The sequence below is a fragment of the Penaeus japonicus genome, unplaced genomic scaffold (genome assembly GCF_977035675.1).
Source record: "Penaeus japonicus unplaced genomic scaffold, GWHDUDI00000001_assembly GWHDUDI00000004, whole genome shotgun sequence".
Classification (NCBI taxonomy): Eukaryota; Metazoa; Arthropoda; class Malacostraca; order Decapoda; family Penaeidae; genus Penaeus; species Penaeus japonicus.
Window position 1 is genome coordinate 46,836,460 of NW_028234406.1, and position 12,500 is coordinate 46,848,959.

The 12,500-nt window shown below is 36.5% G+C and overlaps 2 protein-coding genes across 2 annotated transcripts in view; one reads left to right on the forward strand and one right to left on the reverse strand.

Annotated features, from left to right (window-relative positions):
* Positions 1 to 3,319, forward strand: part of LOC122254764 (COX assembly mitochondrial protein homolog) — a 14,289-nt gene extending 10,970 nt beyond the window's left edge. The window contains exon 4 of the mRNA XM_043018620.2: positions 3,093 to 3,319. Within this exon, the coding sequence (XP_042874554.1) occupies positions 3,093 to 3,191 (99 nt within the window). The 3' untranslated portion in view covers positions 3,192 to 3,319. The remainder of the gene's footprint in view (positions 1 to 3,092) is intronic.
* A 169-nt stretch (positions 3,320 to 3,488) lies between these two features.
* bdg (sodium-dependent transporter bedraggled) overlaps positions 3,489 to 12,500 on the reverse strand; it is a 132,403-nt gene continuing 123,391 nt past the window's right edge. The window contains exons 12-20 of the mRNA XM_086535840.1: positions 11,505 to 11,647; positions 10,900 to 11,073; positions 10,074 to 10,234; positions 9,404 to 9,535; positions 8,968 to 9,045; positions 7,999 to 8,190; positions 7,619 to 7,768; positions 6,923 to 7,131; positions 3,489 to 6,647 (exon numbers count right to left, since the gene is read on the reverse strand). Of these exons, the coding sequence (XP_086391966.1) occupies positions 6,029 to 6,647; positions 6,923 to 7,131; positions 7,619 to 7,768; positions 7,999 to 8,190; positions 8,968 to 9,045; positions 9,404 to 9,535; positions 10,074 to 10,234; positions 10,900 to 11,073; positions 11,505 to 11,647 (1,858 nt within the window). The 3' untranslated portion in view covers positions 3,489 to 6,028. The remainder of the gene's footprint in view (positions 6,648 to 6,922; positions 7,132 to 7,618; positions 7,769 to 7,998; positions 8,191 to 8,967; positions 9,046 to 9,403; positions 9,536 to 10,073; positions 10,235 to 10,899; positions 11,074 to 11,504; positions 11,648 to 12,500) is intronic.

Genomic DNA, 12,500 nt, shown 5'->3' on the forward strand with positions numbered 1-12,500 from the left:
AGACCATTTGGAGCCAAAACAGCCCCGTCGGCAACGGGTTAATTGTACTTTGAGTAATGAGCGAGTGATGATGAAAATTGCCATCATAATTACTATAATTGCAGTAATATTAACCCATTAACCCTTTCCCGACGGGGCACTCGCTACGCGAAGACCCCTATGCCGGGCGATTGCAATATTGCATTGAAATCGTCACACTGGCATGACGCCCCGGCATCGGGAGTTTGGCTGTGTCACACGGGTGTGACGCACCGTCGTCATAGGGTTAACAGTGGATGGCATGATTTGCTGCCAAGGCAGAGTCGGTCGTAGACGTGGATGGCACTGTGCCAGACAATGTAAACCTGCCATCCTACTGCCTAAATATTTTATTAAAACTGCAACTAATGGGGTAAGCAAAATGGGTTTCACCTAAAATTCAAAACCTAGATGAACCACTTGTTCTTAGCACTAGCAGGAGGGAGAACCTTGAATGGCACCCATCCACAGACTCTAGCAAGTAATATCTTTAGAAAAAGAAAATATGGCTATTTACCAATTGTTCTTGTCTGTATTTATTTCATAACTCCATAAATGTCTTTTGCTGTGTGAACATATGTGTGCATCGTGAATATCACCTTGATCCAGTTTGTTTCTATTTTTTTTATGAGGAGTCTAAGTAATGGGTAATTGTGACCTGTTAGCTAGTACAAGAGGTAGACAGGTTCTTCTTATTTGAGTTTATGTAACAAACTGATCTCAAACTTGCTGATTTTATTCCAGGCATGATATCAGATAATTTTTGATGAGTACCCAGTAATAACAGGACCTATCCTCACCAACATGCATGTAGTTAAATTATGGGTTCCATGTATAAGGGGTTCTGTTAAATTATGGGTTCCATGTATAAGGGGTTCTGTTAAATTATGGGTTCCATGTATAAGGGGTTCTGTTAAATTATGGGTTCCATGTATAAGGGGTTCTGTTAAATTATGGGTTCCACATATAAGGGGTTCTGTTAAATTATAGGTTCCACGTATAAGGGGTTCTGTTAAATTATAGGTTCCACATATAAGGGGTTCTGTTAAATTATAGGTTCCACGTATAAGGGGTTCTGTTAAATTATGGGTTCCATGTATTAAGGGGTTCTGTTAGATTATGGGTTCCACGTATAAGGGTTTCTGTTAAATTATGGGTTCCACGTATAGGGGGTTCTGTTAAATTATAGGTTCCATGTATAAGGGGTTCTGTTAAATTATGGGTTCCACGTATAAGGGGTTCTGTTAAATTATGGGTTCCACGTATAAGGGGTTCTGTTAAATTATGGGTTCCATGTATAAGGGGTTCTGTTAAATTATGGGTTCCATGTATAAGGGGTTCTGTTAAATTATGGGTTCCATGTATAAGGGGTTCTGTTAAATTATAGGTTCCACGTATAAGGGTTTCTGTTAAATTATGGGTTCCACGTATAGGGGGTTCTGTTAAATTATAGGTTCCACGTATAAAGGGTTCTGTTAAATTATGGGTTCCACGTATAAGGGGTTCTGTTAAATTATGGGTTCCATGTATAAGGGGTTCTGTTAAATTATGGGTTCCACGTATAAGGGGTTCTGTTCATGTTAGGTCTATCTCCCTTCACACCAGAGGTAGTCTGGCTTTTCCTCCATGATAGTCCTCTCTCCTTTAGTTCAGAATGTGTAGAGGAAGTGCCTTCTTGATGATGCACAATGATATTTGTTATTTAAACAGGTGCGATAGCATTTTATTCCGTGATACTACTATGTATATAGCCATTTATCAAATCAGAGGACCCTGTTCAGTATTAGAAGTTTGTGTTTTTATTGTTCCATATAATTTTGATCAAAATTTTCCTCGTCTCCATTATGATTTAAACTTAGCGTGTTCTTATCACCACTTTTTTACTGTTTCAAAGAATGTATAGACCAAAGCATGTCTTATATTTGCAACTATTGTGTATTGAAATTTTAGATATATTTAGTGCAGTGGATTAAGTTACATGGTCTTAACATTTTGACACTGATGTTTTGCAAGGTCCCTGGGTTTGATATGTGCGATGGTCTTTCTGCCTGATGCTAATATCAAGGAGAAATGCAAACATGTATTTATAGATATTTGATAATTAATTAATCTATATCGAATTGTTTAAGGTTATAAACTTAATACTATACTGTACTTTTTTATGTGGGGTATTTTTTTGCTAAAAATATGAGGGCAGAACCATGGGATCCGCATAAGATCATGAGAAATACGCAATATTTTTTACATTAATCTTCAGTAATGCTTTAGTAATAGATTGAATATGAAATGTACCTATTGCACCAGACAGAGTTCTTAAAATGTTTGATTCAGCATCAATTTTTACAGTACTAACCACTTGCTAAATGGAATATGCCCGCTATATACATATTTTATGAAAATTTTGGTTTGTCTCACATAAAAGAATATGAAAAACAAAAAAATGATTGCATTTATCATTTTGGTAGCATAGTCATTAACCAGATATTTTCAGGGTGTTTTCATAGTGTGGTACAGCAAAGGTGCTTTACTCTTAAACACGAAAGCATCACTCCGTTGCACTTAAAATCAAGTGTTATTAATTTAGATGAATATTGATAGAGTAATCCTTGGATCTCTTAAAATGCTTTCGATCTACTGATTTGAATATTAAGGAAATGGTATATGCTCATCTTATCACTTTTTTTAATAGGTATAGTATTTTATTGATCTTCACTTGTAATAAACAGTTTGTAAGTTTATAGTGACCTCCATTTCTGGTTTGTTCTTTAAAAGACAGATGCCTAATGTATTCTTCAACTGTTAAGATCTAGTTGTGTGTATATCCTTTTATTATTATTATTATTATTGTTATTATTGTTTTATTTTTATTTTATGACTTTTTTTTTTTGCAATGTTAGTGTGAATAAATAGTGGCAGTGATGTATGTATAGCATTATTTTTGGTGTTATGAGCATTCAGACTCCCAAATTACCAACATGTTTTGAAAATTTGTGGTAAGTGAGTTTTTATTTATTTTTTTTTTTTTACATACAGTTTTTATATCTACAGTATGTTTTATATTTTTTCACCTACAGGATATGTGTACTCAACTATACCTTGAGGAAAGAACCGAATACCGAAGAACTGGCCTGACAAAGAAACAGCGGAATAGACTGGGAACAACGGGATTTTAAATTCTCTTTGTAAGAGGTGAATTTGCCCTAGGTGTATATATTAAAATGTATGGAATTTGTCATCTGTTAATATTTTGTTGTTTTTCCTGTAAACAATAAAGCTGTGTGTGAACACCATTTACAAGAAGTACCTCTGTTTTCTTTGAAGTTTCTCTGTTGGATATGTGTTGATAGATTGATGTAGATATATGATTATATATTTATTTATTAATTCTTATATACAGTACATGTATATTGATCGTGTGTTTGACATGATTAACATAATCTCTCACCAGTTTCTGCCAGGAAAAGAAGAGCTTTCATTTTTTCACCATACTTTTATTAATAAATAAGTACATGTGATTATTGGACGGAGCAGAACACCGACGTACGAAGTCCTAGAAGAGATGCCCTAACACGAAAGCACAATCTGACAACTTTGGTGTTCCCCCTTGCTACAATTCCTGGGGAGTTTTTGTTTTTTATATATATTTTATTTTCCAAGTTTATTTACCAATAATTTTCGTAAGACAGACTTTGTAGATCTTTTGACAAGATACCATAATTGGATGTATTTCGTCAAGTGTTGTGACAATTATGGATACACGTGTGGTTTCGCCGCAAACCTGCATCCATAACACTACCTACCACTTCCGCAGGTGGCAGATCCTTGAATTCGAAGAGCATTGGAGAAAGCTTACGAAGCTTATGTTTAGGATCACAATATATATGATTTTTTTTCTTTTCTTTTTTTTGTCTATACACATATTTACACATACAAAAGAAACGTCCATAGATAAAAACACCAAAACATACAAGACTCGTGTGACCGAAAGAATAGATCTTCCACATTTGCGCTGGTATCTCGCGTGTCAGTCACTCTGGAAGACCGGTAAACTGGAAGCTGTTTGTATAAATGCTAACATGTCTCATAGTGAAAGGAAAGGAACTATATTAACTTTCTCTCTTGTGTTGGTATATTGATGGGTTTTCAATGATCCTGCATAGCTAGTTTTAACAAGTTTTATTAATAGGATCATTATTAACCAAGGCCAGTGGGTGTTACTGCATATAATTGCATACTTTCATTTTATCACCTAGCGTTGAGGGCTAAAGTCTATGTTAAGCTTTATATATATATGTATATTTTTTTTTCATGATGTCTCAAAAGTACAGAGATTAAAAGATTTTGTTTAATCCATGAAGAAACCGTTTCCGAAATTTAATGTATTATTTTGAAGGAGGAAAAATGTGCACATACGAAACTCACTTCATATCTGGTAATATTTATCTATAATATTTTGGTACCAGTGGTTTCCATAGTTATGTTATACAGTCTTGTAACCTTAAGTCTTCATTCATGACTAAGCTGAAATAACTTCCAAAACTCTAACGAGAAACATTGGATTTATATATATTCCAGTAAGACAACCATTGAATCTTTCAGAGTGAAGAATATGTGACCTGTTGATGCTGAAAGTAATGGTGATTCAAACTCTACCATTTCTTTGTTAAAATAAACAACACAAATAACTCCATTCAGAGCACAGTTTTTTCAAGTCCAAAGTTGTATTTCTCTATTTTGAAATAAGAAAATAAACAATTTGGTAATTTTCCTCTCATTGCTATAAAGCACCAGAATATTACCATACTCCTTAAAAAAAAAAAAAGAGAGAGAGAGAAAGAGAAAGAGAAAGAGAGAAAGAGAAAATATGCAACTGACAGGTTGGTGATGACTGATTGACAAAGTGACATACTGGTAATGATAATTAATTGAGAATTGACAGGTTGGTAACGATAATTATTTGAAATAAAAGTATGTCCTTCATAGGGTGTATTCAGTCAGTCCTCACCGACCACTCGAGTGCATCTTTGCTTTGATAAAAAAAAACAAAAAAACTATGGCTAATATTTCAAAGACACTATCTGAAATTAAAAATCAACAAGATTTCTCTAAGCCAGGTAAACCTTTCCTTTACTGAATACTTCAATTTCTGCTTCACTATTTGGAGTTTGGCACAAATTTATGAAGCTAAGACTTAACGGTAGTAGCATTTGCTCTCTCTTTCTTTCTTCACAACGCGTCCTTGGAACAGCTGAGCCTTTCCATACTAAACTGATGAGGGTTTTACGAGAAAAAGAATCGAATTTAGACAAAGGTTCGAAATTAATTTTAATAGATGGAGATCCGAGAGAAGTCTCTTTGATTTCTTCAAGGCCTTTTCGTTTCTGTATTACTTTTGAATCCTATAAACCTCATAGACGAAGTATTTACCCTTTATACATCTGGAAAGACTTAAAGAGCTGCTCCTAGTTAATCAAAGTACTTTTATGAATTAAGCGTATAGGCCAATCCATGGTATGGTCCACGTATTTATCACTGACAGCTGTGTCTTCGTCTGTGACGCAGCATGTCAGAAAAAGTTCTTAGATATCACAGATGTTTTGTTTACATATTCATTTAGGCTAAATATCCGTTTAAGATTGAAGAGCACCACATGTACAAAAGCAGTCATGTTTTGCCTCTATAATGTGGGAAAACTTCGATCTTTTTAGATATTGTTCATCCCAAGGCTGTGTACACTCTTTTGGTACATTCTGACTAATGTACTATAGTGGATCACCTTAGGATGATTAATATGAAATGTTCTCTATCACCATAACATTAAAACGAAGCACATTTTTTTTTTCTATTGCACAGTATAGTTTTCTCGTAATTTCTAGTAATATAAATGGGCAACTTAGCCTACAATAAAATCTAAAACTATCAAAACAACAGACAACATTCAAAATTTTTACATTATAAATATTAATGCCTATTTTCATTTTGGGAACATTCACGTAACCTTACAACTAGCTTATGCATCTGACTGGGAAACGAGTTCGAAATTGGTAAAAGCATAAGGATGCGATTCCTCGCCTTCTCTGCCTTGTTGACTATCTTGACTAAGAGGTACTTCACTGTTGACTAATGTAGCACCGTCCTCTCCGCCCCCGACCCCCAGCGTTGCCGCCAAACGTCTTGCACTCCTGCGAACACCCGATGCGATGCTGCGCCGAAGCCCCGACCTCCGGAGGCTGTTGTCTCGTTGGAGCTCCGTGTTCGTTGCTGGCGGTCCTTGGTCCCCGTCTCCGTCGGCCTTGATGTGCGAACCGGAAGCCAGGCTGTTCCCCAAGGCTGCTAGGGCTTGTTGGCGTCGCAGGGGGTCGAGCGTCGAGTACCTGGGAGGAGGCTCCGCGGAGGTCGAACTCTGACTGCAGTTCGGCGGAGCGCACTCGCTGACCGCCGTCACGTAGTCGGGTGGCGGGATGTAGGGCGTTGATGTTCTTGCTTGCGTGTCCGCCGTCGTCTGGCAGCCCTCCGACTGAGCCGTTGCCTCGGTGTCAACGGCCGGGCTGGTTTCTGCATTGCTTCGCAGTGTGTCGCGGAGGCGCCGCATGCTCTGGCGCAGACTTTGGTTCAGGAGTTTTGCGAATCTGGAATGGGATTTTTGAAGCGATAAGTACGTTACTCGGGGGAAAAAATAGACTTTCTTGATAAGGAACTGTCATGAGAGTTACAGCTCCTCTACAATGCATGCATGTACACATCCTTATATTTGTAATAAAGCCTATTATATTAATCTCATTACCCTCAGTAGTCATAATATGAAAGAGATATTACATATAAAGAAAAACACTAAAAGAAATTACAGCAGAGAGCACACAAATCTCCGATAAACGACATAACCAGACACAGGTCTCGCACATACCTTACACCAGTAGCAGTGGAATAGGATGGCGGAGGAGTATATTTCGGTGGAGGGTCGCTGTAAGGCCGCGGGGTCACATTGGCACCCTGGTCACCCTGCCCGTCTCTAGGACCTTCCATTCCCTCGATTTCTGATTCTTCTGTGACTGACATGAAGCTGTTGCCACTTGTCCGTTGTCTCAGAGACGGTCTGTACAGTAACTGTATTCTCTGTGGTGGAAGGTAAGAAAGAATATGTTTATTTTTATATCAGAATAAGAAGATATGAAGAGAAAAACGGTTGAGTATTATGGGGGAATATTGAGGATTTTTTTTTCTTCCACATTCATTCTCTCTGTCTTTTTCTCTCTTCCACATTCATTCTCTCTATCTTTCTCTTCCTGCCATGTTTTCCTCTCTTTCTTTTTCTCCTTTCAGGATGATGGTTATTATCACAAACAACTTTTATATGAATCACAATAAAACACAAACACAGTAACGTGCACATAACAGATAAAATAAAACACTGCCACAAATTGAAAAGGAAAAACTCGCGACGTTTCGAACTCATTTTTGGATTACTTACGCCTGACGAGGAACTTCTTTAAAAAGTTCGAAACGTCGCGAGTTTTTCCTTTCATTTTGTGGCAGTATTTTATTACAACTTTTCATATGTTCTCTTACGGGTGGCAATAAAATAATCATCCCTCTTACGAACCTCAAACAAATCATCGTCCGTTGAAGCCAGGTATCGGCATGTCTGTATGAGGCCCACGAGTGGCACCAGGAGAATCGGGAAGAGCTGCATGGCAGACGCAAGCTGGCAGACCCATACGGACCAGTAGCTATTACTACCCCAGGCAAATACCTGAAAAAAGGGATATTTATATAAGGATCTTATGTATTGATATTATATTTATATATTGATATATACATATTGATCTTGCTCTCTCCATTCATATCAGAATATCATCGAAAGAAAGTATTTCTTTTACGGATATCACGTACTTCAAAATCCAAAGACAAATCATAAATTCCCAACGATATGCCAAGCACAAGAATCGACAAAAGAAAAGGAAAAAAAAAAACAGAAATTACTTCTCGAAATTCTCCCGACTTGAACGATGAAATAGAGAGCACGAGAAGACCAACAGGCACGATGATATTCCAAGCAAAGGAGGTGAGAGGACCCAGCCATAGGGACCGACACTGGTCACTCTTCCCCATTAATTCGCTGACTATGTCTTGGCCGCTGTAGGGTTTCCCGCGAACGAATAAGAGAGCGAAAATCTGAAAAAGGGATTGTTCGGGTTAATGATTAAAAAAAAAGATTATAAGATTATAAAAATGAAGAAAAAGATTATAAAATCTGAAAGGTGTTGTTAAGGTTAATAAAGTGAGGATGTAAGTTTGTGTAATCTGAAAGGGGTTGTTTGGGTTAATAAATTGAGGATATAAGTTTATGAAATCCGAAAGAGGTTGTTTGGGTTAATAAAGTGAGGATATAAGTTTATGAAATCCGAAAGAGGTTGTTTGGGTTAATAAAGTGAGGATATAAGTTTATGAAATCTGAAAAAAGGGTTCGGGTTAATAGATTGAGGATGGAAGTTTGTGTAATCTGATTTTTTTTCTTTTTTTAGGTTAATAAATTGAGGATGTATATGAAATCTGAAAAAGGGATTGTTCGGGTTAATAGATTGATGATGTAAGGTTATGAAAGATGAACGGGGTTGTGTAGGTTAATAAAGTGAGGATGTAAGTTTATGAAATCTGAAAGAGGTTGTTTGGGTTAATAAAATGAGGATGTAAGTTTATTCCTTGTTATGCTGAGTGATATGCAGATAGGATCTTTATTTGTGACAACTATTACGCTGTTTAACAAAGAAAATATACCATTAACATGGGGGGAAACGTACTTAAATCATTTTGACAACCTCGTAAACATACCCAAAGCTATTGATCAATCTAGACAACCTAAACATCAAAATAGAATATGACTGAAACACAAAGAGGAAACGTAATACACTTATTACAAAGAATAAAGTTAAAATGTGAATGTAAACCAACCTGGACTAGTTGTATTATCATGAGCCACCAGCCGCAGCTCACGACATAATCTAGGAAGTATAGTATCTGTATCCCCGCCTGTAAAGGTCAAAAGCATATTTTAAATCATAGATAAATAGGACTTATTGAGTTCCAATACTGCTTAATATTACAAAAAAAAAGAAGATTAACAAGGTTTAACACTAATGATGTAAATTCAACATAGCTTAATATTAGAAAAAAGAACACGATTAAGATTTAACACTAAATTTAACAGCATAATAATAGAAAAAAAACACTATTAAGATTTAACACTTAATTAACTTTAATTTAACTAACCTTACAAACCTAGACCATTTTAGTTACATCACCACAGCTCACAGAGAACCTTCTTCGCATCAAATAAGTAAAATAAACAACAACAACAACAACAAAAAACAACAACAAAAATCCTTACCCCAGTAGCCATAGGAAGCGCAGCCGAGAACCCGAAGACACAGCAAAGGAAGGTGATAAATGTTTCCCAAGCTTGAAGGCGCTCCTGGTTGATGCGTATCACTGCCTCAACCACTGTACGCCACACGGCCAGCTGTTGGTAAAGGATGTATTAATAACAAAGTGTGATTCGTGCTTCCATGATATTAACATAGCATGATTGGTACTACCATGATACTAACATAGTATAATTCGTGCTACTATGATACTATCACAGCATAATTCGTGCTAGCATGATTCTAATAGAGTATTATTTGTGCTGTCATGATAACACCCGATAAACAAATATATTACCATGACTTATGTCATACAGCACTATTTTTCACTTGTTTGCATGGACCTGATGAAACTAATTCAATAATCCTCAATCATTTGGTGACAATTCTTTTCCAAAAATAAAAAATAAATGAATAATGATAATAATAATAATTATAAAAATAAAATAATAATAGTAATAATAATAACAATAAAATAATAATGATAATAATAAAATAAAAACTAACACAATACAATCACTTCCATTTTTCACTCTTTTCATCAACAATGCTTCCCAAAACATCAAAATACCTCCACAGTTCCCCCCAAACAACAAACAAACCGGACCTAACAACAGCCCTTTGAGTACCACTTACCTGCTGGGCTATTCCAAAGAGCAGTAGACTCAGGTAGAAGAGAGACGACCATAAGGGAGAAATAAAGTTGACGCCATAGGTAGCCAAAAGGGCGGGAAATAACTCGGTGGCTAGACGGAGACTCTGGTAGCCGCTGGTTTCTGTGTCTTCCTTTCTGGTCACTGGGGAAAAAAAAGAGGAAGATAAAATGTCGTGGAAGATGTGTGTGTAGTAGGGTTGGTGTTTAGTTGGGGGTTGATGTTGATTGTGTGGGTGTGGGTGGGTTGGTGGATGGGTGGGTGGGGGGGGGAGGGGTAGTAGTGGGGAAGGGGAGGGGGGAGGGATGGAGGGTGGTGGTGGGTGTGGGTGTGGGTGGATGGGGGAGGGGTTGGTGGGTGTGGGGTTGGTGGATGGGTGGGTGTGGGTGTGGGTTTGGGGGTGGGTGGATGGGGGTTGAGGGGTGGGTGGATGTGGGTGTGAGTGGGTGGGTGGGTGGATGGATGGATGGATGGGTGTGGGTGGGTGGGTGGGTGTTTATGTGATGCGTCTGTGAAAGGATTCTATATTTTTCCCTATCAAATCTATAAAATTAATTACAGGTAAGAAGAACAATAACAAACAAGAATCATCCATCAGAAATAAGGTATAAATAAGCATATCAACGTAAAAAAAAAAAAAAAAAAAAAAAAATCAACATACATTTCATTACAAAAAAAAAAACACGATACAAACAACCACAATCAACACCAATCAACCATAACCCCCACCCCCCACCCCCCACCAAAAAAAAAAAAAAAAAAAAAAAAAAAAAAAAAAAAAAAAGGGAAAAACTCATACTCATACTCACCACTCATACTTCTAGGCGCTCGGATTCTTATGCCCGCGTAGAAGTTGTCATGGTGCATACGATCCACGGGCATAGACTGGGGGGCATTGGTCTTCCTCAGGTGAGAAAAAGGCTCTTGTAACACAGGATGTCGAAAGGGCGCGTCGGAAAGGAATTTTGCAGATTCTGTTCTTTCTGTTGATGATAGTGAGAGGGAGGGGGAGGGGGAGGGAGGGGGTTAGGGAGGGGGAGGGGGAGGGGGAGGGAGGGGGTTAGGGAGGGGGAAGGGGAGGAAGAGAGGGAGAGGGATAGGGTGAGGGAGGGAGAGAGAGAGACAGAGAGAGAGAGAGAGAGAGAGAGATGGAATTATTGTATGTGGTATTGTTGGTATTGACACGCAGGATTAATGAACAACAAATTATTGCAAAGTTTCACGGTAATATCTGTAAAATAATCTACTGTAAAAAGTTATTATAGAATATAAAAAAATATTCCCTAAAAAAGTAGGTAATATCAATCCAACAGAAGATTGAATATTACATTCACAAAGCATACTAATCATAGTATATAAATCAACATCTCTTCCAAATTCTCTCATAACTTCCACCAAGACGAACACTACTTACCAAATGAAGAAGGTTTATAATACAAGTGGCTCTTGTGCTGAAGTCCTGACACGCATGACAAGCCCGTGACAGCTGCCAGGACTAGGGTGAGGGTCGTTATGAGGCACACTATAGTGGTGTCTCGATATAACGCATGACCACGCCTGTTATCAAATGGAAATAGATGTTTTATCGATGTTTTGTGGGTAAATGGTTTTAAATTTGATGCTGTTGTTTATTTTTCATCATTGGCGTGGAATTATTGGAGTATATATGATCTTTTTTTTTATTGAATGCATGTGCGGTTAGAAATCTTGAATTTATATGCAGATAATTTCCGTCATTTTATGTTGACTTTCACAGATACGGAATCGCTTGTTTAATCCACTATACTCATACTGATCCACCGATCGTACTTTAGTCTTTGATTACTCATTTAGTGATGACATATCATAGCAATAAAAAATAAAAATTACTCATTTAGTGATGACATATCATAGCAATAAAAAATAAAAATTACTCATTTAGTGATGACATATCATAGCAATAAAAAATAAAAATTACTCATTTAGTGATGACATATCATAGCAATAAAAAAATAAAAATTACTCATTAGTGATGACATATCATAGCAATAAAAAATAAAAATTACTCATTTAGTGATGACATATCATAGCAATAAAAAATAAAAATTACTCATTTAGTGATGACATATCATAGCAATAAAAAAATAAAAATTACTCATTAGTGATGACATATCATAGCAATAAAAAAATAAAAATTACTCATTTATTGATGACATATAGCAATAAAAAAAATAAAAATTACTCATTTAGTGATGACATATAGCAATAAAAAATAAAAATTACTCATTTAGTGATGACATATCATACCAATAAAAAAAATAAAAATAACTCATTTAGTGATGACATATCATAGCAAAAAAAAAAAAAAAAAAAAAAAAAAAAAAAAAAAAAAAAAATCTGAAGTGTTATATAACATTAAACGGAAGATTTT